General features: G+C 48.0%; 10 protein-coding genes across 10 annotated transcripts; 6 read left to right on the forward strand and 4 right to left on the reverse strand.

The window, feature by feature from the left end:
- Window positions 1–132: 132 nt before the first annotated feature.
- On the forward strand, window positions 133–1,939 carry F4813DRAFT_389194 (general substrate transporter; the record flags this gene model as incomplete). The annotated part of the gene is made up of 5 exons (XM_049246791.1): window positions 133–161; window positions 218–329; window positions 406–492; window positions 559–709; window positions 777–1,939. 5 exons carry the CDS (start codon window positions 133–135, stop codon window positions 1,937–1,939), a joined length of 1,542 nt encoding a protein of 513 aa, XP_049099893.1.
- A 124-nt stretch (window positions 1,940–2,063) lies between these two features.
- On the reverse strand, window positions 2,064–3,966 carry F4813DRAFT_389195 (MFS general substrate transporter; the record flags this gene model as incomplete). Its single annotated transcript, XM_049246792.1, has 6 exons — window positions 2,064–2,087; window positions 2,140–2,493; window positions 2,610–2,684; window positions 2,747–3,179; window positions 3,268–3,598; window positions 3,648–3,966. The coding sequence occupies 6 exons, from the start codon at window positions 3,964–3,966 to the stop codon at window positions 2,064–2,066; spliced, it is 1,536 nt and encodes a 511-aa protein (XP_049099894.1).
- Window positions 3,967–4,471: 505 nt separating this feature from the next.
- On the forward strand, window positions 4,472–6,520 carry F4813DRAFT_64257 (uncharacterized protein). The gene is made up of 4 exons (XM_049248728.1): window positions 4,472–5,011; window positions 5,065–5,208; window positions 5,268–5,426; window positions 5,491–6,520. The coding sequence occupies exons 1-4, from the start codon at window positions 4,693–4,695 to the stop codon at window positions 6,153–6,155; spliced, it is 1,287 nt and encodes a 428-aa protein (XP_049099895.1). The 5' UTR covers window positions 4,472–4,692; the 3' UTR covers window positions 6,156–6,520.
- F4813DRAFT_358438 (uncharacterized protein) lies at window positions 6,466–9,628 on the forward strand. The gene is made up of 2 exons (XM_049243237.1): window positions 6,466–7,052; window positions 7,116–9,628. Exons 1-2 carry the CDS (start codon window positions 6,886–6,888, stop codon window positions 9,121–9,123), a joined length of 2,175 nt encoding a protein of 724 aa, XP_049099896.1. The 5' UTR covers window positions 6,466–6,885; the 3' UTR covers window positions 9,124–9,628.
- On the forward strand, window positions 9,603–11,521 carry F4813DRAFT_64430 (uncharacterized protein). The gene is made up of 2 exons (XM_049248730.1): window positions 9,603–10,338; window positions 10,394–11,521. Exons 1-2 carry the CDS (start codon window positions 9,927–9,929, stop codon window positions 11,212–11,214), a joined length of 1,233 nt encoding a protein of 410 aa, XP_049099897.1. The 5' UTR covers window positions 9,603–9,926; the 3' UTR covers window positions 11,215–11,521.
- Window positions 11,522–11,826: 305 nt separating this feature from the next.
- On the forward strand, window positions 11,827–13,015 carry F4813DRAFT_358442 (uncharacterized protein). Its single transcript, XM_049243238.1, has one exon. It carries the CDS (start codon window positions 11,977–11,979, stop codon window positions 12,664–12,666), a length of 690 nt encoding a protein of 229 aa, XP_049099898.1. The 5' UTR covers window positions 11,827–11,976; the 3' UTR covers window positions 12,667–13,015.
- F4813DRAFT_64364 (uncharacterized protein) lies at window positions 12,736–13,152 on the reverse strand. Its single transcript, XM_049248729.1, has one exon. It carries the CDS (start codon window positions 13,022–13,024, stop codon window positions 12,806–12,808), a length of 219 nt encoding a protein of 72 aa, XP_049099899.1. The 5' UTR covers window positions 13,025–13,152; the 3' UTR covers window positions 12,736–12,805.
- Window positions 13,016–17,901, reverse strand: F4813DRAFT_358445 (phospholipid-translocating P-type ATPase). The gene is made up of 2 exons (XM_049243239.1): window positions 13,785–17,901; window positions 13,016–13,732 (listed from the first exon to the last, which is right to left on the reverse strand). Exons 1-2 carry the CDS (start codon window positions 17,540–17,542, stop codon window positions 13,282–13,284), a joined length of 4,209 nt encoding a protein of 1,402 aa, XP_049099900.1. The 5' UTR covers window positions 17,543–17,901; the 3' UTR covers window positions 13,016–13,281.
- An 824-nt stretch (window positions 17,902–18,725) lies between these two features.
- F4813DRAFT_358446 (uncharacterized protein) lies at window positions 18,726–22,128 on the forward strand. The gene is made up of 5 exons (XM_049243240.1): window positions 18,726–20,652; window positions 20,703–20,780; window positions 20,834–21,006; window positions 21,063–21,688; window positions 21,748–22,128. The coding sequence occupies exons 1-5, from the start codon at window positions 19,200–19,202 to the stop codon at window positions 21,788–21,790; spliced, it is 2,373 nt and encodes a 790-aa protein (XP_049099901.1). The 5' UTR covers window positions 18,726–19,199; the 3' UTR covers window positions 21,791–22,128.
- A 961-nt stretch (window positions 22,129–23,089) lies between these two features.
- F4813DRAFT_396085 (cytochrome P450) lies at window positions 23,090–25,022 on the reverse strand (the record flags this gene model as incomplete). The annotated part of the gene is made up of 4 exons (XM_049247785.1): window positions 23,090–23,883; window positions 23,952–24,695; window positions 24,746–24,797; window positions 24,848–25,022. 4 exons carry the CDS (start codon window positions 25,020–25,022, stop codon window positions 23,259–23,261), a joined length of 1,596 nt encoding a protein of 531 aa, XP_049099902.1. The 3' UTR covers window positions 23,090–23,258.
- Window positions 25,023–25,319: the final 297 nt, after the last annotated feature.

Here is a 25,319-nt window from a genome sequence, read left to right on the forward strand (position 1 = left end):
CTCCTGACCGTTAAATATATCTTTTGCTATCTGCCAAATTTCCCCCTTTACCACAGCCTCATTATCCCGGGGTATCGCGAGACAAGAACAGAGACACATAAGAAGAGCGTTGTTATTAGCATCAGTGTCAAGATGGTGAGTTCGACGAGGTTGTATAACTGGTGAGTTTCCAGATTCATAACCAATCGACGAGGAAGACAAAACTAAGACGGGGTAGGTACATCGCCCTCGTGGCGGCCATGTGCATGGTCCTCTACGGCTACGATGCCTCGGTCTTCAACGCCGCGCAGGGCTCCGACAACTGGCTTGAGTGGTTCGACCTCGATACTGTGAGGGTCCCTATACGATAGACTGTTCTATCTATCCTACGACCACCGAAGTTAAGCTAACACGTCCGGCTTAAAGAAGAGAGATGCCAACCTGATAGGGCTGATTAATACGGCCTATACTATCGGTGCTATCATTGCGGGTTGGTTTTTTGGCGGCCCAACTGTAGGTTCCCTTATACATTGGCGTATAATTCAAGCCGTACACGTCTCAACACTAATAAGTATCTAGGCGGACTACTTCGGTCGACGAGTCGGCATGGGTATAGGCTGCCTCCTAACCATCGCCGCGACGTTCATGCAAGCCTTCGCTCCATGGCATAATCTCGGGTGCTTCATCGGCGGCCGCGTACTCATCGGTATCGGGCAGGGCATGGCTCTCAGTATGTAAAAACCCACCCACATATACATACATACTCGCACCATCATCCCAAACTAACACCCTGCTAGCCGCCGGACCCATCTACATCGGCGAAGTCTCGCCCCCTGAGATCCGCGGGCAGATCATGACGTTCTGGCAAATGTTCTACAGCGTGGGTTCCTTCATCGCGTACTGGATCGCATACGCGTGCAACGCGAACCAAGAAAAGCTCGGCCACTGGGACTGGCGCATGGTCGTCATCTTCCAGATGCTGGTGCCAATCATCATCATCGTGCTCCTGCCCTTCCAACCCGAGTCCCCGCGCTGGTGGATCAAGCGCCACAACAATGTCGAGGAGGCTAAGAAGGCGCTTCGCAAGATCCGGGACACGGAGCAGGATGTCGAATTCGAAGTTTTGAGCATACGGGAGGCTATTGAGTTTGAGAATGAGGCTATGAGTAGCTCGTATATGGCTCTCTTCAAGGACCCGTCCGTACGCAAACGGCTTTACCTCGCCTTCATCCTGAATGTTGGACAGCAGCTTTCTGGCCAGGGTACATTAAACTCGTACTCTAGCGCCATATACAAGACGATCTGGCCTTCGACGCAGACGATAAACCTGATCAACGCCTTGAACGCAACATGTGGCATACTATTCACCATCAACGCCGTCTGGACCGCGGATAGATTCGGTCGGCGATGGCTATTCATTGTCGGTGCGATCGGAATGGGAATTTGCATGTTAATTGTTCCTATAATCGGTATGACGACACCCGATGTGGTCGGAGTTAAAGGTGCAGCTACAAAGACGCAACCTGTTGGCATAGCCATCGTCTTCCTCTTATTCCTTTTCATATTCTTCTACAAGCCCTCATGGGGGGCAACAACATGGATATGGACCTCGGAGGTGTTCAGTATGAACGTTAGGGCACAAGCGGTTGGAATGTGCTCCCAAATGCAGAATGTTGCCAACACCATCTTCCAACAATTCTTTCCTATTTTCCTTGCTAGGGAGGGTTTAAAATGTTTGTTCTTCTTTATGGCAACGAACTTCGTCTTGGCTGTCTTCGTATGGTTCTGCATCCCCGAGACGATGAAAGTTCCACTAGAGGAAATCGATACGCTGTTCGGCGGTCAGAATCACGTAGAGAAGGGTGGACAGATACTCGGCATTACGGATGCGCACAATATAGAGGAGAAAACCAGCGCCTCTGTGCAGCAGCGAGAGACTGCTAAAGGCGCGAACGTTTGATGCGAATTAATTACACGTAAGTAGTTGAGGAGAAATGCAACAGCTACATGCTCTAGCTCTAGTACTAGAGTAGGCTAACACAGATTTTCTCTATGCAATCCAGGTTCGGCAACTAGGTGGTTGGTTATAACGTGTAACGAAACATGGCCTGCTTGATATTAGATTTCTGACTGTCTTGCTTAGGCTTAGGAGGAACTTACGTTGTTCTTATCAGAGACGTCTTCGAAACCCTGCAGATCACTTTCCTTTTCCATCGCATCAAGTTCATCGTCCGATTTGCCCTCTAACATCTTATCTCGCTTCTTGTTTTCGAGAACGTAAAGTAAACGCAGAATTTGATTCAGGACCAGATTCAGAATGAAGCCGCAGAGCATGGCTACAATACCGCTACGGTAAGCTGGGGCTTCCTTGCTCACGAAGAACTGTGGCCCGGCGATTTGACCAATGCAGTAGCAGACGAAGACCCAGCCTGAGGCTACAGATCTCTTGGTGCTACCTGCGATGTTGGTTGCGAGTAGGCCAAGAATTATCATAAACCCCACGGGGTAAGAGCCCTATTTTTTACAAATTAGAAAGGAATGGACGAGAAGACCTAGGTATAAATCCAAATTTGGATCGGGCACGTAACTGCGCATTTCAATACTCGTAGGCTGAAGGTCGCGGTACTTACCAGTAACCAAGCTCCTACGAGACGTCCCCATTTGTTCATTGGCTGGAGTTGGTTGATCAAGACTGTCCCTATGATCTTATACATTAGGTAGGTAGTTAGTTAAACATCCTGTCGTCATAATGTATAATTGCACATACCGGCGGAATCATAGCTAGAGATGCAATATGTAGACGAAAACCACCGATGTAAGAAGTAAGAACTCCAGAGCCGAGTTGTGCTACAAGTTGGACTGCAGAACCGGGTAGGTTCAACAGGGTGGTTTGTAGTGGATCAAATCCCAAGCCGGAGATTATCAATGAGCCAAAGCTTAGCCCACCAGATGCAATGGCATTGACAAAGGATATCAAACCTAGGACAACCACTTTAGGGTCAGTAATCGCCTCCATGACCTGGTCGCCGACAAGACGGCGAGACTTGGTGCCAGTCTTGTTTTTGATTACTCGTTGGATGGCGATGACCTTTTCGTTCTCATCCAGCCACTGGACACTTGCTGGGCTATCAGGTACAAAAAGCGTGAAGACTACACCCCAAACGATAGTAAGGCTTCCTAGAATAAGATAGATGTACTTCCTAGAGTAGAGTTAGCATCAATGCCTACACGAGGGCCCATACCCGTTTGATATAAGAGCAAGGATGCTGTATAGGTGAAATCTCATACCAAGTAGACAGAGAGCCATGGATGTGGCCGATGCCATAGGCTAGGAGTGTTCCGACGAAATTGCCAACCCCAAGAAAAGAGATCCAAAGGGCCGATCGGCCTGCTTGTTCTTGCCTAGTCCACCACATTCCGGTGACGGCCACAAAGCCGGGTGAGACCGTCGCCTCGACTACCCCCAAGAAGAATCGCACGGTAGCAAGGCCGGCAAAGGAAGAGCATGCTGCTGTTGTCATGAGAATAGCACCCCACAGTACTATATTAACTCCGAGGAACTTGGCTACTGGGAGCCTCTGAATGATTGCGATGCCGGGATATTCAGCGACAAGATATCCTGTTATCATTAGCGTCCGTTATCCGCATCGACACCAGCAAAGGCCTACCGAAATAGAAGATAGAACTGGCCCAAGAGTAATCCTGGCCTTGAAGCTTATTATCGGGTATGATACCATACACCGAAGAGTAGCCTAAGGAGGTCTTGTCGATGAACATCAAAGCGTAGGTAACGCATAGAAAAGGTAAGATGCGAATGTCAATCTTTCGTCGAACTTTTCGAGAGGTTTCCTCGTCCACGGCATCGCTAGTCAATGCTCTTGCAGCCAAAGATCCAGCCTCATCCTTGATGTCTCGTTCTACCGCTTCTGCATCGCGAATACCAAAAGTGGTAATAGCCTGTCGACCTGTTGATTTTTCCGAGGCCATTTTGATTGCAATCGGCTTACTTTGTTGTGGTATGTAGCCCTCGAATTCTGATTTCGATTCCGACTTCAGAAATGTTTTCAGCAGATCGGCCGACTGCAATGTCCTGCAGTTACCCTTATCAAGTTTACGAATAAACGAAACTTGGTCTTTTCATACTGAATTAAGTAACCTAGGCCATTCCCTAGGAAGTGCATAACGTAGGTGTTCATCGGACGATTCCGATGCGAAGAAGAGATAAAAACACAAAACAAAACCACCTAAGAGATAAGTAAAGGAAAGTATCTTCGTACTATCTCGTAAGTGATTGCTTCCATCGCGACTTCCAGGTTAATAGTTTGATCTAGATAAGAAGTATGTAACAAGCAACACTCACCGTCGAACCGGGCCGCAGATAGGCTGCATGTGTGGGGTAAGCTACAGGGTAGCTACATGCATTACCCCCTATGTAGATACGTACCCTGTATAGATAAGTGATAGGTACCTCTAAACCTGCTGAACCTTGATTGTTACATTGAATGCATCAACCTGGGAGTTAGCGGATGGTAGGATAGGCTAATTGGAATTTCAAGTCTGGAGACCTCAAGGTTCACGGATTCGTCTATTTAATAACTTTGACCTTTGTTTACAGATGATTACCTACTCACTATACCCTATCCATCATATTTCTGATGCATGTATATTCTCACTAGAGGCGACGATTAGGCTTATAAGGAAGTCTCTAGCAAGATGGAACAACAGTTGGACGATTTTATCTTCGTTACCCATGAAGACGCCGACCTCGCTCAGTCCGAGCCGGGTTATCTAGGCGATATTAGCGAATTCATCGACAGCATTGCAGATGACTTATGGCCAGTCAATAAGAAGATCCACGACAACCCAGAGCTTGGCTATGAAGAATTCATTGCTCATGAGACACTGACAAAATTCATGGCCAGTAGGCCAGGATGGAAGGTGACGCCATCTGCCTATGGTTTAGCTACAGCTTGGGTTGCTGTGTTTGATAGCGGGAAGAAGGGCCCAGTTGTATCCTTCAACGTTGAAATGGGTATGTCACGCCGAATTAATTAGTGATGCGAGGATGTCTAACTGAGTGCGTAGACGCGTTGGATGGCATTGGACATGCGTGTGGTCACAACCTCATCGCTACCGCATCTGTAGCAGGTGGATTAGCGACAGCCAAAATAATGGAGGAATATCAATTGAGTGGGAAAGTTGTCATGTTCGGAACTCCCGCGGAAGAAGGTAAACAAGACTTAGACGATATCAATCGTCTTCCCGACTCAGATTCTGATCTTTTACAGGAGGTGGCGGCAAGATCAAGTTGCTGAAAGCCGGGGCCTATCGAGATTACAAGGTCGATATCAACTTGATATCTCATCCTGGCATTACCAAAGACACTGCCCTAATGCGGACGTCTGCGTATACCGCATTCCAGGTCGAATACTTCGGCCGCGAGGCTCGTAAGCTGATTCGAACAGTCTTCCTATACACTTAGAAAGGGTAATATTGATTTAAGTATCTTAGACGCAGCAGCAAGTCCCTGGTTGGGCATCAACGCTCTTGACGCGTTGATCACATCTTACAATGCATTATCCGTCCTCCGTCAGCAAACAATGCCTGGTGATGTCATCCAGGGAAATATTACGGATGGTGGGGTACGGCCGAATGTGATCCATGCATATACGGCCGGTAATTTCGTAGCCCGTGCAAACACCCAAGGGAGGCTGGAGGAACTAAAGAAGAAAGTTGATGTTTGCTTTGAAGCTGGAGCGACAGCAACAGGTGCCAGACTTCAGATGACTCATGTGCAGTCTTACGCCAACCACGTCCCCAACCGGGTGCTAGGCGCTTCCTATCGAAAGTATTTCAATGCACTTTCGCCTCCGCAGCCTATTCCGGAGAACGACAGCGTGGATGAGGCCGATGGCCGAACAATGGCTAGTACGGACCAAGGTGATATAAGTTACGCTATGCCTAGCTTGAGTGCAGGGTTTGCGATTCCACCGGGACCGGGAGGGAACGGACCTCATAATCCGGAATTCGCTGAGGCGGCCGGAACAAGGGTTGCATTTGAGCGATGTCTGCGTGTAGGTAAGGCGCTCGCAGGTACTGCCGTAGACGTCTTGACGCAGGATGGTCTCCTAGAAGAAGTAAAGAAGGCGTGGAAAAGAGAGATTAAAGGAAACTAACATGATAAAGTTGTGGTAACTACAACATGTTTTCAACTTACGCGCACTTTACATACCGATCTTAGATTTTGAGGGGAGTTAGGATATCTCTTGAAAGTATATTTTTTCGAGGCTGGTTCTATGGATATATGTATACTTATACTTACCTGGGTTACCCACATGTAGGTATAACTATAGATAACAGTGGGCACTATCACTTACCTAACCTAGTATACTGATCGTCATTTTAGCTGATTGGTAGGAAGAGTAGTTATGAGAAGCTTTTGAAAATTGAAGAATACTAAGCTCTTTGTCCTTGCTATGCTATAGTACCTGACTTACCTCTATGATTAATTAATATACTTGCTACCTATAGTTACACTAAGTGGTAAAGACAAAAGAAGAGAACAAAATGGTCATCACGTGGCGATAAAGGCATGTAATAGGCTTTATTAGCCTTCGATAAGAAAATAAACGCGCCACGCCGAATCGCCGACGCAATTGAGCCTTTCTGTTCTGCTTTCGTAGCTAATTCAACTTCAGGAGCAAATAGCTGTAAGTTGCCGAGACTTTGCTATTTGCGACTTTGCTATTTACGACGGTATATATTATCGCCGTAGTTCGTCCGCCTGTCCAGTACTGTCTAGTCCTCTTGTGTAAATACTGCAGCGATTCGAGTATCAATCACACCTCATATACTACGTCTACATTTCTATTGGGAGTACCTAAACAAGTTTACCACCAATGCGCAATGGGTAAAAAGAACAAGAAGCCCACAGCGGGCGAATCTCCTACTATAGAGGCACAAGCTACTGCAGACTCTTCAACAGCGCTTTCGACAGCGAATAAAAAGAAGCCAACTTCTCCTGCGCCTCAGTCGTCGTCTTCCTCATCTGCGCTTGTAATTTGCCGGAATAAGTGAGTTATACCTTATTGACTATAAGTGTATATATATTGGTAGCTTATAATTCGCTACCACAGACACTGGCGTTACATATCCTCGTTCCATGGACCATGGCTGCAGCTACCGCTCGAAGTCCTCGAGACCCTGGCTAATGCCAACTACTACATGCCGTTACCGCGCCCTGTCGACCCTGCAGTATTTTACGACCTGGTGAAGATAAGACAGCTCGTGGACGGTGCTACGGATCTGGCTGTACGAGCTGCGAATGGCGTCGCATCCTCAACATTATCTAATTCGCTGGCGGGAGGAACTGCGCATCATATGCAAGCCTTAGGACTTGGGTTTGGGAATAATGCCGGCGCAAAACTTAGTCCAGAGCGGAAATTCCGAATGAGAGAGCAAGCTACCCAGAAGTTGTCGCGCGCCTATCATTTGGATGAGATAGCATCGAGTGTGGCGACGATGCAATCTACATCGACTTTGGAAAATGTCGCCAGCCTTGTTTTACTAAGAGCACCTGATGACCCTGACGCCAACTACGTTCATTTCTTCCACGAAAAGATCCCGTCGAGGCAACTGGCTGAATGTACAGACTTTCGCGCCCTGGATATTATAATAGGACAACGGCCCTCTGATTGCGAACCCCTGAGGACTCGTGCCATCGTCCGAATGTTCAAGGATGATTTCGAAGGTGCCGTTCGTGATCTTACCTCTGCGATAGGAGTGTACCGTCTTCAACAACCGCGGCACAAACCAGCATCGGACGAGTCTATGCAACTCGAACAGAAAACTCGGCGGCGGCGAGATAATCCCCCTCTTGACGAAAGAGACCATCCAAGCAGTATAGAAGTACAGCTTTTATTTCAGCGGGCTGGCTGCTACCTCACTCTAGCTTGTGATAATGTTGCGCTCGCGCTCCCTGATTCGGTTATTGAGCAGAATGCGAATTCACAGAACGGTACGAACGGGGCCAGTAATGGCACTACTAATGGCGATTCAGCGCCACCACAAGCGGAAGAGGATCCAGAGAACAAAGGCCCGTCCAAGAGGTTGTTAGAAGTGCGCAAGGCGGTACGTGTTTACGCGAAGCGTGCGCTACGAGATTACATGGAGTATCTCAAGCATTTCCACTATTCGCCCAACCTACCTATTGAAGTGTCGGATGATTTCAGTCGTCAGGTAAATCAGGCGACTCATCGTAGCAAAAGGTACTATAGCCAATCTCGCCATGCATCTCAGGACCCGAGTAGCCCTACGAGAACCTCGCCTAGCCATACGGTATACGAGCTGTCCTCCCTTTTCTCAGCCACACCTCCCGCAGACCTGCCGCCGTATCCCTCGACGGACCTCGTATCTCCAGGCAGTGCTACTATGGAGTCGATTCAGATAACTACCGAGGTGGTCACTTACCACCCCTTACTGACTGACGCGCTACATTCGCTGCTACTATGTCATACCCTTATCCAAACTTCGGCAAAAGAGCTCCAGCGCCATGCGCACATGGTTGCGCGACTTGCTCGTCTTGCCGATGGTTATCCGGTTTTCCAAGCAAGTAGGTCTCCCGCTCGAGCGGACTGGATTGAGGTCCTCCGAAGAGCGGAGAACTGGATTGAACTCTCGTCGAGTTGGGAGGCTCTCTGCGCCCCAGCCCCGCTGCCGATCCCCGTATCGACAAACGGGGTATCTACCGCGACCGCAAGCGTCAACGCCCTATCGATCACCAGTGGTACACCCCCTGCCGAAACTGAGGAGCAGCGGAAGGAGCGGATGCGGCAACAAGCTATCATCGAAGCTCTAGAGGACGAGCGTGTCAATGATGAGGCGAGCTTCAAAGCAGCGATTCTTGCCCGACAGCGAAGAGCCGAAGCCGATCACGCAAGTTCCACCAACGGTGGCGTTCCTAGTCCGCATGCCGGCCCTAAGCGCTGGGCTGTAGATGACGGAAGGGAGTACCCTATCCAGACAGAACGCGCGGAGGCGGTCGCGAGGTGGATACGCGAGGCGCCGACGGGATCCGGCGCCGGGAGTAGCAAGCGCAAAAAGAAGCCGAGAGCCGCGAAGCCAGCCGCCGAATGCGATAGCTAGAGGCTATAGATGAAGTCTGAACTAGCACTCAGGCTAGGGAGTGCCCTCATGCAAGCGGAAAGCTGTTTGAATAACACGAAGCGGCTAGTGTATCGAACATATGTACTTCGTAGTAAATATTCCAAAAGCGATGCTTCATGAATCTGTGCTATCGCCGTTGTTTAAAGCGACGGACGTATGATTGATCTAACTTTGAGTAGTTAGTAGTAATTAAACGATGTGCCGTACATACTTGATGGCATCTTCAACTTTGCGCCTCCTACTACATAATTGCATAGATTCTACCCTACCTGTCACGACACGTCTCCGGATTCCGGAATTTTGTAGAAGCCTCTCGGCTCGTCTACCCTAGTCTCTATTTATAGCGTCGCCGCGGTCTACCGCCGGTCATGACGTCATTGAAGTTCGCGCGTTGCAGAGTACATAGGTAGGTATGTATTACATCACATGCTGTCTGTTGGACGCTTGGGATTTAAAAGGCGTTATCGTCCGATGTTTGTAGCAGATGGTTGGTTTTTAGCACGGCGGTTTTCGGTAGATCCCGAAGGCGAATACATACATATGCAATGTGCCCCCCGCACCCCCTTTGCGGTTCCGGCTAGGTACATAAATACCGTCCGCGCCGGAGCTTATGGTCCTCGCCCCGCTTGCTGCATAGTCGGATGCGTGCAACTTACTCAGGTCTGCGGGGGGGAGGCAGGGAACCCGGGCGTCCTACTTTTAAACTGCGGATAAGCTCTGTTCACGGTGGGTGATTCTCGTAGTTATACTATTGACGATCGGTACGTTTTAGAATTTCCATCATGCCGTCAACGCGCGGTCACGCTTACTTCCTCGGTCTCCCCTTGGAGATCCAGTGGTGGATATTGCGATATCTTGGCGTTCGTGATCAGGCCTCGCTCCTGCAGACGTGTCGAAGAGCACAGGGGATTGTAGAGCCGCTGCTTTACCGTAGAGTATTCACCAGAGCCGGCACAGGCCATGATACCGGTGGGTTAGTTGAGTTTCTGCTTAAGCGGCCTTACATCGCCGGCGCGGTGCGGTTTCTCGTCCTCGACGAGTTCCATCCGGTTGCGTACCGGCAGCTCATGGGCATCAAGTTCCCGAATCTCGAAAGCATCGTTGTGCAACACGGTGGGGAGTCCCTGAGTATCGAGGACGAGAAGAGGCGTTCCTTAAACCAGCTCGTTAAGGAGCAGCCGAATTTGAAGAGTTGTAAGTTTTACTGGTGACTAAATGCAAGGAAATGGATACTAATCAAAGATGACAGTGACTTTCTCGATTGAGCGGGAGAATTGGACAGCTTTCAAACTCGGGGAGGATGACGCTGTATTATTTCGGCATAGAAGACTGCGGCGTATGCGGTTTTCTTATATCGACTTCTCCGCATTTGGCAAGCTGGATGTGGACTATTTCCAGCATGCCGATTTAAAGGGGCTATTCCTCGAACTATGTTGGTATGACCACGAAGCGTTGAATCAACTTTTATCTCCAACAACCAGACTGCAGAATCTCTTGATTAGCCATAACGATCAATTGCCATTCTCAGAGAGGCTCTACCCCAATCTATTAGCCCCGTCTCAGGAGAGTTTAAGAATACTGGACTTTACTTGGCGATGGAAGCTCCCTATCGAGGATCAAGGCATGGATTTAACTCGGTTCAAAAACCTGCATTTCCTTCGAATCCCCCCTATTTATCTCCTCGGCAGCGCATACATGGACGATTCCGCGTTGCCGGAGCTCATCCCGACGATGTTCCCCCCGAATTTAAAGATGCTCCTCCTCGAGAATATCGTGCCCCGCTCCATTAGAGTCATGAACGAGCGAGGCATCGTTTTCCCCGGGTACCCGCCGCCGGGGTATACTCTAGAGTTAACACTCCGGCCGCGGGATTACCAACTTGTCCGGTTCCTAATCGCCGAGAAGCACCACGTATTACCCCGACTCAAGTACGTTCTCATGTATTATATGGAATTCATGCAGGATTTCTTGGACTTCTATCCGTTGGTCAAGGAGAACGGAGCTGGACCAGGCCCTGTGTTGACTACCGATTATCTGAATCCCTTGTTAGATTGGTTAGACGAGCTCTGAGAGGCCGAGGTACGAGGATAGCAAGGACTGAACCGAGGAAGTAGATTGTTCGACCCATATAATTACCTAGTATTCGTGTAAATAGTTGATGGATTTAAGTATTTAGTTCTCCGTGGACTCCGTGGAGCCGGTTAGTTTATGTATAATCATATAAAGCTTTACGTTACTATTTAAACCCCGTCTTGTTCACAATTAACTCCTATCCATTGATACATACCTTAAAGCTATACTATGCCTGGGAACAATTAGTAATCATGGGACTTTTGTGAATGTCGCGTTGAATGCATTTAGTATTTAGTATTTAGTATTTGGTATTTGGTATTTGGTATTTGGTATTTGGTATTTGGTATTTGGTATTTATAAATTCTATGAGTTACCTAACGTAACTCTAGGTATTACCCCCATTGCAAGCTCTAAATCCACCTAATTTGCCTATCACATGAAACGACGCCACCACCATCGCCATTCCATACGACCCGACCCTCTTATCGACTTAATCTGCGATCGCCCGGAGTTCCGGCCGCGTACATACCTACCTAGGTACCTACCTACCTTAGGTAACTACCTAAATATATAACCCCTCACTTGGCCATCATTTATAAAACCACCCACATACCTACTAAGGTAACCTAGGTAGGTAGGTAACCTGCCTTCTAATTACATCGCATTTGCTTTCCGTAAACATCCATTTCCCCCGCAGTATCGGAACAAGCCACGCATAGATCCATCTACGTAGCATAAACATAAAAAGCAAACGCAGCCATGGCCCCCGTCACAGAACTCATCGCCCTAGACCTCAAGCCGGACCTCCCCGCCGCCGAGGCCGCCTCCATCCTCGACACGACCGCCGCCACCCTAGTCGCACAGCCGGGGTGTCTGCGCGTGCGCACGTCCCGGCTGCACGAAGACGTCAACGCGGTGCGCATGTTCGCCGACTGGGAGTCGGTGACGGCGCACCGCGCCTTCGAAAAGACGGAAGCGTACGCGCCGTTCAAAGCGCGCGTGTTCGGCGCCGTCGCCGGCCCGCCCAAGCGCCCGTACCACGTCGAGTTTGCGCCGTTCCCCGTCGCCGCGCTCGACAACACGGGCCCCAACAGCAAGACCCCCGTCGCCGAGGTCCTGCACATCTGGTTTCCGGGCGACTACCCCGAGGACGCGCGCAAGCGCACCACGGACGCCGTGCTCGCGTTCACGCGGCAGATGACCCCGTTTGCCGAGGGCTTGACGGGCGAGACGGCGCTGGGGTGGTCGGTCGAGCGGGATATCGACCACGACGGCGTCCCGAGCAGTGCCTTGGTGTTGATCCTGGGATGGACGAGTGTCGACGCGCACATGAAGGCGCGCGATCACCCCGGGTTCGCCAAGATTATTCCGCTGTTGAAGGACCTCGAGGGACTGAAGGGCCTGGAGATGAAGCATGTGAGCAACACTACGGTGGAGGCTAGTGGCTAGATGCGCTGAATGTGGGATGAGACGGCGGGATGCAAGATGGACGTGAAGAACAACTCCCCGATGGTGGGGAGGATTTATGCCAAGTATTGCGGATGGACTTGTCTCGTTTCTTAAACGAAATTGACGTGTGCATCACTCTTTACACACGATATGATGTCCTATAAAATATAAAAAATGCAAAATATAAAAAATGCCCAATACGAGATTCAATTGAGACCTCAGTACTCGTTTCTGGACGTTTGTAGGCTTCGTTGTGGCTAGTGTAAGTTCCCTCGTTTCCTGCTGTTCGCCTTATATCCAAATAAATTACCAATATACACAAACTGCACATAAAGACTTTAAAGACGGGATTGGACATGAATTATACATATGAATTAATAGTTTATGTACATATAAAAATAGGGATCTATGTATATATCTGTAGAAACAGCGCGCTGGGTATATATCTACCTGGTATTTAACCCCTGAGATGCCCTAAAAGAGAGATGCCCTAAAAGAATCCCAATAGAAACCTGACCCAAACCGCCGTTAGTAGATAGGTTAGGTTATATAGGTAGGTATATATACATATAAATAAATGTGTAGGTCCATAAAACGCCGACAGATGCTTTTTCTTCAAATAATCTTAATTATGTCGTCCGGGTCAATGCTGTCCTGTTCCTCGTTTTCGACCTCGCCTTCTTCTATGCATGCCTTTCGCAGCCGCTCGCGCATAACCGGGTCCTTTTCTAATTCCTGCCAAATCTCCAAGCCCCATTCCTCCAAGCTGTCGTCGGGGCTCCTCTGTTTCCATGGCGGCCATTGCCAGGTACCTGTGATGATCATGTTGCGTTTCACTGTCTTGTAAACCAGCTCTATCGAGATGAGTACAAACAACATGACTATTAGTGTCAGCCACCAAAGGGGGTCTTGGCCAAAAGTGTCTTCAAATCCGTGCCTGGCTGGATAGGGGCTTGGTTGCGCTGCATAGACCCCCGAGAGGAATGCCTGCCAAGCCCACCACCCAGCGAGAGTAATACCAAAAGCGCTCATAACAACCGCCGACTTATAATGCGTCTCGAGAATACTGCGAGTCTTGTCAGTAAGATGCTACAGCGCGCAAGCGTATGTAGACTTACAAGATCTTCCAGTTAATCCATAGTACTCCAATCGTAAATACTAAGTCGCCAAACGCAAAAAGTGCATCGTCGCGGGCCTGTCCGTAGACGCTATAGGCAGCCCATACCCCGAGCCACACTAGTACACCTTCTGCAGCTGCTGCAGCCATCCAACGTACGAACCTGGGGATATTTAACTCCTTATTCCTCTGTCCGTGTACGTATAGTTCAGGTACAGCAAGTAGCGTCTCCGCGCTGAGGTCCTGCTCCCAAATACCCAAACACAAGACGCACAGACTCGTAAACAGCGCGTTGAATATAGTTAAGCTCCAGTTCTCATAAAGACTGGTTCCGCTGTATCCGTTGTAGCGCTGGTACATCGCTGTTGGTAGATAGAAGAACATTTCCTTCCAAAAAGTTGCGAGGATAAACTTCGCCGTGCGGACATAATTCCAACGGCCATGGACAAGGAGTAGGCGCTGAAGAAAGCGGAATTGTGCAATGGCATAGTCAGCTACACGAGCAGCCTGTAGTCCCTCTTTACCAGAGATTCCGACTCCGACATGAGAGGCAGAAATCATGGCCAAGTCATTTGCGCCGTCACCAATAGCGAGTGTTAGAGCGCTTGGCACTCGCTGCCGAATGGCTTTCACAATCAAAGATTTCTGAGCGGGTGACGCACGACAGCAGATGACGGAGTCGATTAAAGGAATAAGAGTGTAGAAGAGGTCTGTAAGTCGTATTGACTGCTCGATAACCGCTAGGGTCTGACCATCAACAACGACTACGCTATGAGTGCAGCCAATTGCAATTTCCTCAGATATATCATTGATCCGTGTCTCCAACGAGCCCTTCGAGGAATCAAGAATGAATATATCGGAACCTGGCCTACATATTCGTGCCGAATGAGCAATGTTAATTGCTGTTTCGCGCTTATCCCCTGTCAACATCCATATTTTGATATTGGCACGACGGAGCTTGTCGATGGTTTCCGGCACGCCAACTTGGAGTTTATCCTCAATCGCTGTCGCCCCCACAAGGTCGAGTGACTGCTCGATCAACTCGCCAGCCGTTTCGATCATTTCCTGACGATCTACTAAACTTGTCGTTGCTTCATTATAAACCTTCTTCCACGTCTCGTATTCATTTTCAGGTATGAATTTTCGCGTAAACAAGAGAGTACGTAAACCCTCGGAAGCAAAGTCATCCAAATGCTTAAAGCATCGACTGAATACTATTGACTCGTCATGTATAGAGGAATCATCAAGGAACCCAAACTTATCCGGTGGTGGCTTGGGGGTTGATGGGCTTAGTCTTGATAGCGTCTTGGTCACGTCGAGAGACGTAGTTCGTATGCCTAAAGACGGGCGAAGTTTATCTGCAGAGTGCCGCGTTTGGGATCCTTCAACGGACCTGCTCCGTACGATCGTCGGGATATTGACCGGTGTAGTGGGCTGTGCAACGGTTATGCTATTTCGACTACCTGTGATATTCCGTCGTAAAGTTATGCTTGGACGCCCCCCGAAGTTATTTCCCACATCTAACTGCTCGCTCCTTCGAAGTAATTCACGTTCTACCTCAACGCTTTTACGGACTTCTGTTGCCTTTTGTATCGCTAAATGGGCCAATTTAAGCCTAGGCATGATTATTGAATCAGCACCTTTGCAGATGAGACAAATTCTCCCGTCGGGAAAGCGTACAATAATCGACATGCGTTTCCGCTTGCTACTAAACTCGATGACATCTAAAATCTGGTACACCTCTGTCTTCTGGCTACCATCCCCGTTGTCAATTTGTAAGGTCACAGCCTGAGATGACCGGTGGGCAACCAGGTATCCAAGTTCGTGTGCAGCACGGACAAGCGCCAGTTCGTCCGGAGACGAAGCTTGAAAGTCGACTACCCCATCTTTGACCTCTGGTAAGCATGTGTGGCATAGAGCCATGCAGAGTATGTAATCCTTGGCTCGTCTCGCAAAAGGCGATGTCGGCCTCAACCTGATATACTCCAGCAAGTCTGAGGTTGTAACATTGGGCTGCATATGGTCTGGGCGAGCACTTGACCTCCATTGCGACGACGACCTCCTTTCTGACCGAGGTGTGACACTTGATGCCGCTGGCGATAGGGGATAAAGCTCGATATCTTCGTGAATCACACTAGCAACCTCTCTGGACTTGCGCGGCATCGCAACTCCTGCATCAACAGCAAGGCCAAGACCTGTCGCCACTGTATCTTCTTCAGACTGAATATCTGCTTCGTGTAACCAAGAGGTCCCTGCAATACTCATTTTGCGAAACTTCATGACATTCTCTGTGAGCGTGCCTGTCTTGTCAGAGAATATGTAGCTGACTTGGCCAAGATTCTCCAAAATAGTATTAGTATTGCACCGAGCCGGAGTATCAGTTACCTCATCATACATTTCCACGTCATTGTTTAACATAAGCATCTGGCCGATCCTAGTTATCTCGAGAGTGACGTAGAGCGCAAGGGGGATGACATTGTTGAACATGATTGCATAACCGATAATGATTTGCTTAAACTCGACTGTGGCCATGGAGACATACCAAGAGACTCGCTCGGTAGACCTCCGCCAGATGATGTAGCCCATGGAGCACCCGACCGTCAGAACAATAACGTAGAAGGCGAGAGTAATGACAATCTTGTTAGCAATAGTTTCTAGTGCCGGCTTCTTGGCACGAGGATGCTGATTCGCATTCATGCGAATTTTACACTCCTCTCCAGTGTTAATCGCTATCCCAATGGCGCAAGTAGTATTTCTGAGTGTACTACCTCGATATATGACTTCATTAGACGTTAAAGGGAGCGTTCGGCCGCGTACTGTAACACGCCCATCGAAACGATATAAATCAGGATTCGGGTCCTCGAGGACGAACTCGGCTAGACAGCTGCGAATACCAGAAATAGCTTGGCAACCTTGGAAATCCGGAAGTGATTCCTTACTCTTAAGATTGGTTTCGCCGTCCAAGTCCATAGTATCGATGTAAGCTAGTCCATTCTCTCCTGTGGCGTATAAAAGAACTAGGTCGGCTGGCACTGCTTCATCGCGAACTAGCTTGACGACATCGCCAACTTTGACATCCTGCCACTCAACTCGCCTCCACCCGTAGTCTCCATCGGTCTCGTCCCCGTCGTCCCAATGATTTATATCTGCGCCGTTACTTTTGAATGTACCTGTCAACCATTTTTGAACCGGCGAAACAGCATTTACGCCTCGAGATTTCGGTCTTAGAACCCTTGTAGAATTCGCGTTCTCTAGATTATCTAACCGATGACGCTTATAATCATCGTAACCCTCTTTAACGATCGTGAGGAGAACAAAGAATAGCAAAGGCAAGATAGTCGTGTAACTTCCTGTTGTACTTAGGCCCGGGATCGCCTGGGGAATACCGACGCAGAGGAAATAGAAATTCGCTAGCCGTGTGAACTGAAATATCAACTGTTTCGGTATGAAATCGATCAAGGTATATCTCGAAGTTCGAATCGCATTCGATATGTACGGTTGGCCGCGTCGTTCATCGATTAAAACTTGTTCTTGCTCGACTTGCAGCGGGACGTGTCGCCCATCTTTTGAAGGGTTTAAAGGCTTCTGTCGTAATATAATCTCTAGCAAATATCTCTTGTACCATTGCGCGGCGCATTCTTGTACGGTTTCTCCAATTGCTTCCAATCGCATCCGGGTCTGCCGAGCTGCCTTCGGGATTGTGTCTACGCCTTGCTTCTTTTTTACGTCAAAATCTACATTTATAGACGTTCGAGGCATTATGCGCAATTTTGAACGAATGTAACCACATTGCAAACCGTTTCGAAAGCATCGGCAGAAATCCTCTCACGGAGAGCCTATGTCAGCAATGGCAGAGGGTGTAATATTTCGAGCCATAGGATATAAAAAATGAGTGTGTAATAAGTGCATAGAGGATTCGGAACGAACGGAAGGCGACAAGACACTAGCTCTCTAACCCAAGCTGCCAAGTAAGGCTTCAAAGTGGCTTCTGAAGCCAAATATTCCTCCGAGAGTAACTGGAAGACAAGATTTGTGATTAGGTATTCTTTGTATTCCGTACATGGCAGAGTGGACATGGTGGACATGGCGGACATGGCGGACTATTGTAGCCTCCCTGTTTACAATGCCATAATTCTGGACGAATCCGAATTAGCGGCCGGGACTCCCGCTATGTACAGTTGGCTTGGCGCCGATCTTAGGTGTCACTTGTCATCGTCTTGCGACAGTGGATACTGTTCTACCCCGGTACACAAGGTGCATAACGTGCATATCTTGGGCACCTATGTATGTATGTACAATACATAGTATACTGGGATGACGTTTGGCCAATCTTATGTGCTTATATATTTGTAGTAGGCCTGCGCTACTGCACGTGTAAGACTTGATTTGGCTTAAAGACTTCAACATATCTCATATCTACATCCTAGAAGATGTATCGGTATATTATACGAAGCCATTACTTCATTCGAATAGATTCCTTACTTATCTTCCTCCGTACCTACTTATAAGATTTAATGTCAACCTTATCATTATTGTCTCAAATTTCAGTCGGGCTGAGAGGTACATACCTACCTACCTATACATATAAGTCAGGTATTCACTCCAAAAACATTCTTGTCAGATAATTTTATTTTACTACGTACGCCAAGGCTTTATTACTTGGCAATATCTCCGCCTACTCGGCTTAAAAATAAGAATTTTATACTAGAGAAGCACCCAACTTACAGCATATGATATAGTTGTTAGTTATTAAATTTGCTATATAGCCATCAATAGGCTACTTATCATAAGAGATCTTGGTAGCTGCTTTGTAAATGTATATAAAGCCGTTAAACAAAGATAAGCCAAAAGGATCAAGTAACTAGGTCTTCATTTAAACACAAAACTTAAAAGTTGGAATAAACCATACTAACTATGACCTGTTAATAAGCTATAGCATGAATATAGATTCCTTAAACCACCAATGTTTATCAAATTCATTGAGCAATTTATGTTTGAACAACCTCTTAGGTACTGGTGCAGATCAGATATGCGCCTTGTACACATGAGTCGGTAGGTGCCTCTAGTGGCTTAGCTTTTGGCATCTGTTAGCGTCTAATTAAGCTGTGGCGGTATTCAAGCTCCAGTGTAATTCCCGGAACTTGGCGTCAGTCGGCATTAATTGGAGCAACCTTATGCGAGTCTCCAGGGTTTACAGTTTCACGCGTTTCTAGGAAAGCGATAACGATAAACTATCCCAGCACATGCACATACTATTATTGCCTGGCTCTGCCTGCTCTCCTGCTGTACCTGCCGCCTATCTAACTTAGGTACCTCATAAAGTTGCTGCAACATTTCTTATCTCCACCTCACAACTAAAAGCATCTCTACATCCTAAACTACCTACATACCGCTTAAGCAACTCGAGCTTTCATGCATGCCTCCTCCTGAACAGTCTCTACTAGAGTCTGCAAGCCCTCTTGTCAGACCAGAGGTTGCTATCACCTCCAACCATGACCCCGCCATGAGGGATCAAAAGCCCGCCGATCCGCTAGATACTTTACCGACCGTCACGGCTACTCCGTCGGAGTCGGGACAGGTCGAGGCTCCAAGTAAATCTAAAGATGGCGAGACGAAGGAAGGCATACAGGAGCCCAAAGCCCTAGACAACCAAGCCCTAGACCCTGCCGAGGATAAGCCCCCAGCCGATCACGCTACCCATGAGGAAGATACCAAGATTGTAGATGTATCGGTGGATAAGACTGGTCAAGAATTTACGTCCGACGTTCCAGTTGACCCTATGGAATCTTCTGTCGCGACCCTCAAACCCAAGAAGCCACAATACTTAACTATCACAACTGCCCCATATGTTGACCCGACGCCTCCTACTCCCGACGGGTCCCAGCCGCCGTCCAGAGCCAACTCCTCCCATCGACCCAAGGGGCACGGTCTAGAGCCCTCCCCAACTCGATCCGATGCCGGATATGACGAGAGGCGTTATGCAAGCGAGGATGAGCAAGAAGGCGCATCTCGTTCGGAAATTCAGAGTATCATGGAACAGTTCCCCGAAGATGGCGGTGGCCCAGGAGCAGATGAAGTGATGAGCCCGCGGCTTGAGATTGCTTCACCTCTTCTAGGTAGCCCCCCGGTACAGCATCCGCCAAGGAAATCCAGCCTTGAGCCCCTTGCGCCGAGTATTGCTCAGCAGCTACAAGACGTGCAAAGTCTAAGGATCTCCAACACCTCGCCGACAAGTGCCCGGTCAAGGGATAAGCTAAAGGAGCCCGATGACTACGGTCCGCCGGTCCCGCCCAAGGACGGGCCGTCAGATGAGACTTCATCTGTGGCGCCCCTGCATAGACCCCCACCTCCAGATCCCGAGCCAGAACCAGCTCTGCCGTTTGACTTCCACCGATTTTTAGAACAGCTCAAACATAAGAAGGCCGATCCCGTTGCGAGGTATCTCAAGTCTTTTTTGTCCGAGTTTGCAAAACGTCAGTGGATGGTTCACGAGCAAGTTAAGATTATTAGCGATTTTCTTACGTTCATAGCCAATAAAATGGCCCAATGTGAGGTATGGAGCGAGGTGTCGGACGCAGAATTCGACAACGCCCGAGAAGGAATGGAGAAGCTTGTCATGAACAGGCTCTACACGCAGACCTTTTCACCCGCAATACCTCCGCCCCAACCTATCCCAGGCGCAAAACCGAAGCGCCGAGGGGGTGATCTACCACTGGGGCCAGGGCGACGCGGGCAGCACCAAGAGGACGTAGAGAGGGACGAAATACTAGCGCAGAAGATCAATATATATAGCTGGGTCCGAGAAGAGCACTTAGATATCCCACCTGCCAGTGATAGCGGCAAAAGATTTCTCATTCTAGCTCAGCAGGGTACGTTTTCCACGTTCTTATAACCGACGCTTAATCGCTAACGATTCTAGAACTCCTAAAAATTAAATCCTACAGAGCACCTCGAGACAAGATCATTTGCGTTCTTAACTGCTGCAAAGTCATATTTGGTATAGAGATCGACATGTCAACATGTCATAGCATTAACTAACTGGGAGTTTAGGCCTTCTTAAACATAATAAATCCGACTCTTCCGCTGACTCTCTCATGCCGCTTTTGATATACGTCGTTTTACGGTCTAATCCCGACCACCTGGTCTCTAATGTTCATTATATTTTGCGATTCCGGAACCAGGAAAAACTCGGCGGGGAAGCTGGATATTATCTTTCATCTTTGGTGAGCCTCGAAATAGTATCCGTTTAATAATTTTGTCTGCTTACCTTGTAAACTAGATGGGTGCTATACAATTCATCGAGAGCATGGACCGTACTTCTCTTACGATATCCGATGAGGAATTCGACAAGAACGTAGAAGCAGCCGTCTCCGCTATTGCAGAAAAACATAGAGCGGAGGAGCCGCCTACTGCAGCACAGCCGCGGCAGTCCGAAAAGACTGGACTGTATCCCCCGGGCACCTCTTCGACACGCCCATCGCTCGATATGGATGGGCCAGCCACACCACGTCGATCTTCGTCATCCAACGATGATGACTCCGGTGAAGAGAGTCCAGCAATATCCGGCTTACTTCGTTCAATTCAAAGGCCCTTGTCGTCTATCGGCCGTATCTTTTCGGAGGATCCAAGCGGTGCTGGTCCCAGTTCGTCTGCCCGTATGCCTCAACCAGAAACTACGTCACGACTTAGTCCTCGGCCCAGCGTTGATGGGCAGCCCCCTTCGATGGATACGCGCCAGCGATTGTCAGCTGAAGAAGCCGCAGCAAGGCAGGCTAGCGCTGAGGTTGCCGAAGCTCAGAGGATCCACCGAGCAGAGCACAACAATGTTGTAGAAACTCTGGCTAGTATGTTTCCGGATTTGGACCGAGACATCATTAGCGATGTTGTCTATCAGAAAGAGGGAAGGTTAGTTTGCTCACCACATCGTCTGGATATTTTAACTTGCTAATACTTGAGTCCTATAGGGTTGGTCTTGCAGTTGATGCTTGTCTTGCATTGAGCACATAATTTTAGTCAAAGTACCGTCCCCTATCATACGGTGTTAAAGGAAGCATTCATAGATAGAGCCACAATAGGTGAAACTAGGGGAAGAGCATCAACCAGAGGTTTTTCATAGGCTGAAATTATTCCTCTGGTCCTCAAGGCTGTCTTCATTTATCCATATAAGCTCAATAATACCCTGTCTTCGAATATTACTCTATCCTTGACTATTTAGTCGCGGTAGAGTGGTATATTATAATTGAATCTTTGGAATACCACCCGAGTGTCTATAAGTGAACGCCCTTCCCCCTTATTTTCTAGGGCTTGACCTTAATATCTCGCTCGTGTTGCCTTTAGTACCTAGGTATCGAGAGGTTATTTCTCCAGATACGTCAAGATTAAATACCTATCTTCTAGAGGCGACTGGGGAAACATCGCGATTTAATTTATATACCTAATCCATAAGTCGAGACGACAGAACTACTCATTACGGGAGTATTTATGAATTCTAGGTGAGTTGGTGACGTACAGAGGTTAGCACTATACAGCTGGGAATCTTACTCATAGTATCTAAGTCAGTTTTCCAAGGGAGTCTAGAAGATATCTGCGCGACGATGCGTCAACCATTGTAGACAGTTACCAGTCATCATCTTAGTCCAAGATCTATTTAAACTCAAAAAGATCCCCTTGACATCCAATGGCATAGACTTTTAGGTTATAAAATCAACAGCACCGATATTGTCTCAACCAACACGCCATCTTGCGATCTTTCTCGATATACAAATTCTTGTCCTGATAGCTTGATCCATACCTACCCTTGTTGTTACAGCTTCGGCAGTTTATCCTCAATGGCGGGCGAATCTCTAGGGAATCACGCAAAAGACAAAGTTAACCCTCCCAAGCCGCCACCAAGGCCGCCGACCCCGGATCCGCCTTATAAACAGGACCCGCCTCTCTACGCAACCCATCTTTGGAAATGGTAAGCATCTATTTATTCTCTTGTCATTCCGGCTGCCATGTGTGGTTGATCTTTGGCGCACGCGGCAAGGGGGGGCCTTTCCGAGACACTGCACAGTGGCCCTGCTCATCTAGGTTAACCCCTTTCATGTATTTACGGTTGGCTGACGGAACTTATAGTTGCAGGTGCAAGCACACATTTGCACCTCAAGAGATCATGTGCACCACGAATGGATGTAGACATTGTCGATGCAAGAATTGCACGTGGGAGAAGATTCCGTCCATACCCTGCTGATGATTGAGACTGAAGATCCAGCCTCGAAATCTCATGATAGATGATTTCGGGTTTGGTAGTAGTAGAGTACGTCTAGAACAAAGGACATGTTCGATATGCATAGGTAGACTTAGACTCTCGTAGCTAGTTAGGTGAGAGTTCCTCGCAGAACAAAGTTGTTTCCATGCTGTTTGATTATAGTAGAAAAGCTACCAGACGGATCTGCGTATATCTATAATCCAAAAGACCTTCTACAAACAAATCTTAACTGCCCCTTAGACCGAAGTAGGCCTTTGTTGGGCAAAGCCTCACAAGCAGGTCATGTCCATCTTGCAAGTCAACTAATCCGATTGATGGTTTTCCTTCTGCAGCTTCAGGGAATTTTTGGCCAGGCGGGTCCAGAGCCAAATCAAATACATTTATGGCAATTGCGACAAATGCAAATGTTGTCTGCTTCGCTAGATTGCGGCCGGGGCACATAGTAGCTCCGCCACCAAATGGCCTGAGACTTGGGTTCCTTCGAAGTGCTGGGTTTTTCAAGAACCTGTCCGGATTGAACTTAGATGCATCGTCTCCGAACACCTGTTCGCTGAAGTGTAACTGCCGTTGTGGCATCATAAGGCGGTTGCCCTTACGTAGAATCTTACCTCCTAGCTCGATGTCGCGGGTTAAAAACCGAACCGAAGCAGCGAAAGCAGTGAGTCGAGTCATTTCATCCCAGATGCTGTTTAGTCGTGGACAGGTTTGAGAGTCGAGGAGATAAGCAATATCAACACCATTATTTTGTAGAGCAGGCCTTGTCTCGGCCTGGATAAGCTTCATGAGATCTTGATCAAAAATGAGGTATGAAAGTAGCCAGAATGGCGCCTTTCGAGTGTTGCCATTAATGCTGTATGTGGTTAGCTAACATGGCTTGCAATATGAAATATGAGGAGCGAATGAAAGCCGTAAACATACCTCCAGAAGAGCTGAAAGAAGAATATCGCCCTATCATTTGTTGCTACATTGAGACGATCCATATCTTTCTCAATTTGTGATATAAACCATGACGTATTGTTTCTTTGCTCCTTGGGAATGGCAAAGTAGGTTTTTAGCCCATTCTGAAGTTTGGATTTGGCGCTCATCATCTCGCCGCATAGAAAACTAGGGTATTGGTACATGGCCTGCCAGGAAAGAGTTTCGAAGGCCATGAATATACGAACGATATCAGGCTCTATCTCCTTCAGTAGTTTTCCAAAGTATAATTGAGTTCCCATGTCAATGAAGACATCAGAGAGCCATTGGTAGAGAGAGACGGTGATACAACCATCACAAATTGATGAGGCGTACCATTTCTGCTGTGCAATCATCTCAACATCCATATGAAGCTTCATTGTATCAATAGCCATTCCCACTAGCCGGTCTAGGCGACTTCCGGGTGAAAGCTGCTCCAGTTGGTACTCCCTACAGAGTCTGACCAAGTGCTTGTGCGGCTTAGATATGTGGTTATCCTTTTCAGCACCCTGCGTCTGAAAAGCCTTGCGGATCCCTTCTTCTGAGATCCCTACCATACGCATAACTTCAACGGCGAAAATGTCATATGATAGAGAGCCATTATCAATTTTGTATGTCGCGGCGACATCTTCAGCCTTGGTAAGAACGTACCACTTCTGCCCCCCAGCTGTTAGGGCGAAGGGTTCCCTACTGTTATGAAAATACAACCTACGTGGCGCATATTAGTAATGTATCGCTAGAAAAAGGATGTATTTTACCTTGCTTCTGATAATAGTTGGCTCGAATTCTTAAAGAAGGATCGTAGATGGCCTAGCTTTGTTACCGACTTGTGGAGATCAAACGAGTTGGGAAACGCCTACCAACAACCGGGATCCAGTAAGGGTATTCTTTGGGATCATTCGGATGAAGTAGGGGAACGATAGTGAATGTGAAAAGTCTCCAGGATATAAATAGAAAAACTGTTATCCCCAGGATAGCAAAGCGAGCATCTTTGGCTACAGCTATCATCACAGCCTCTACATATGATGACTCCATTTTGAATAGGACGGTAAGTAATGAGATCAAGTAATAAACGTATTGCTATATGATGGAGACTCCGAGAATGGTTATTTTAAATACACCCAGGCATTGCGCGTTCGATATTTAGTAATCTAACCGATTACTACCTATCGAGGCAGGCAGCTGAACTAAAGGGGCCTGGGCCTGGGGCGTTGTTGTATACAAGCGGGATGCCGTGAGGATCTTGTGCAACACACCATTACGGATGAGGGCATAAAAGAAATACTTATAATATTACGGATTTTATATTAAATATACCATGCTGTTTTTGGC

This window comes from Daldinia decipiens, assembly GCF_022478715.1.
Source record: "Daldinia decipiens strain CBS 113046 unplaced genomic scaffold F4813scaffold_15, whole genome shotgun sequence".
Lineage (NCBI taxonomy): Eukaryota > Fungi > Ascomycota > Sordariomycetes > Xylariales > Hypoxylaceae > Daldinia > Daldinia decipiens.

What these genes read in the sequence shown, in the direction of transcription:
- F4813DRAFT_358446 (XM_049243240.1), top strand. Translation starts at nt 19,200, where the DNA reads ATGCCTCCTCCTGAACAGTCTCTACTAGAGTCTGCAAGCCCTCTTGTC. An exon ending in TCTCATTCTAGCTCAGCAGG is followed by an intron (nt 20,653 to 20,702) that starts GTACGTTTTCCA and finishes TAACGATTCTAG; the next exon opens with AACTCCTAAAAATTAAATCC. An exon ending in GTCTATCAGAAAGAGGGAAG is followed by an intron (nt 21,689 to 21,747) that starts GTTAGTTTGCTC and finishes TGAGTCCTATAG; the next exon opens with GGTTGGTCTTGCAGTTGATG.
- F4813DRAFT_358445 (XM_049243239.1), bottom strand. Translation starts at nt 17,542, where the DNA reads ATGCCTCGAACGTCTATAAATGTAGATTTTGACGTAAAAAAGAAGCAA. An exon ending in TGGATTAACTGGAAGATCTT is followed by an intron (nt 13,733 to 13,784) that starts GTAAGTCTACAT and finishes CAAGACTCGCAG; the next exon opens with TATTCTCGAGACGCATTATA.
- F4813DRAFT_358442 (XM_049243238.1), top strand. Translation starts at nt 11,977, where the DNA reads ATGGCCCCCGTCACAGAACTCATCGCCCTAGACCTCAAGCCGGACCTC.
- F4813DRAFT_64430 (XM_049248730.1), top strand. Translation starts at nt 9,927, where the DNA reads ATGCCGTCAACGCGCGGTCACGCTTACTTCCTCGGTCTCCCCTTGGAG. An exon ending in GCAGCCGAATTTGAAGAGTT is followed by an intron (nt 10,339 to 10,393) that starts GTAAGTTTTACT and finishes CAAAGATGACAG; the next exon opens with TGACTTTCTCGATTGAGCGG.
- F4813DRAFT_64257 (XM_049248728.1), top strand. Translation starts at nt 4,693, where the DNA reads ATGGAACAACAGTTGGACGATTTTATCTTCGTTACCCATGAAGACGCC. An exon ending in ATCCTTCAACGTTGAAATGG is followed by an intron (nt 5,012 to 5,064) that starts GTATGTCACGCC and finishes CTGAGTGCGTAG; the next exon opens with ACGCGTTGGATGGCATTGGA. An exon ending in ATACTTCGGCCGCGAGGCTC is followed by an intron (nt 5,427 to 5,490) that starts GTAAGCTGATTC and finishes TAAGTATCTTAG; the next exon opens with ACGCAGCAGCAAGTCCCTGG.
- F4813DRAFT_358438 (XM_049243237.1), top strand. Translation starts at nt 6,886, where the DNA reads ATGGGTAAAAAGAACAAGAAGCCCACAGCGGGCGAATCTCCTACTATA. An exon ending in CTTGTAATTTGCCGGAATAA is followed by an intron (nt 7,053 to 7,115) that starts GTGAGTTATACC and finishes TCGCTACCACAG; the next exon opens with ACACTGGCGTTACATATCCT.
- F4813DRAFT_64364 (XM_049248729.1), bottom strand. Translation starts at nt 13,024, where the DNA reads ATGTCCAATCCCGTCTTTAAAGTCTTTATGTGCAGTTTGTGTATATTG.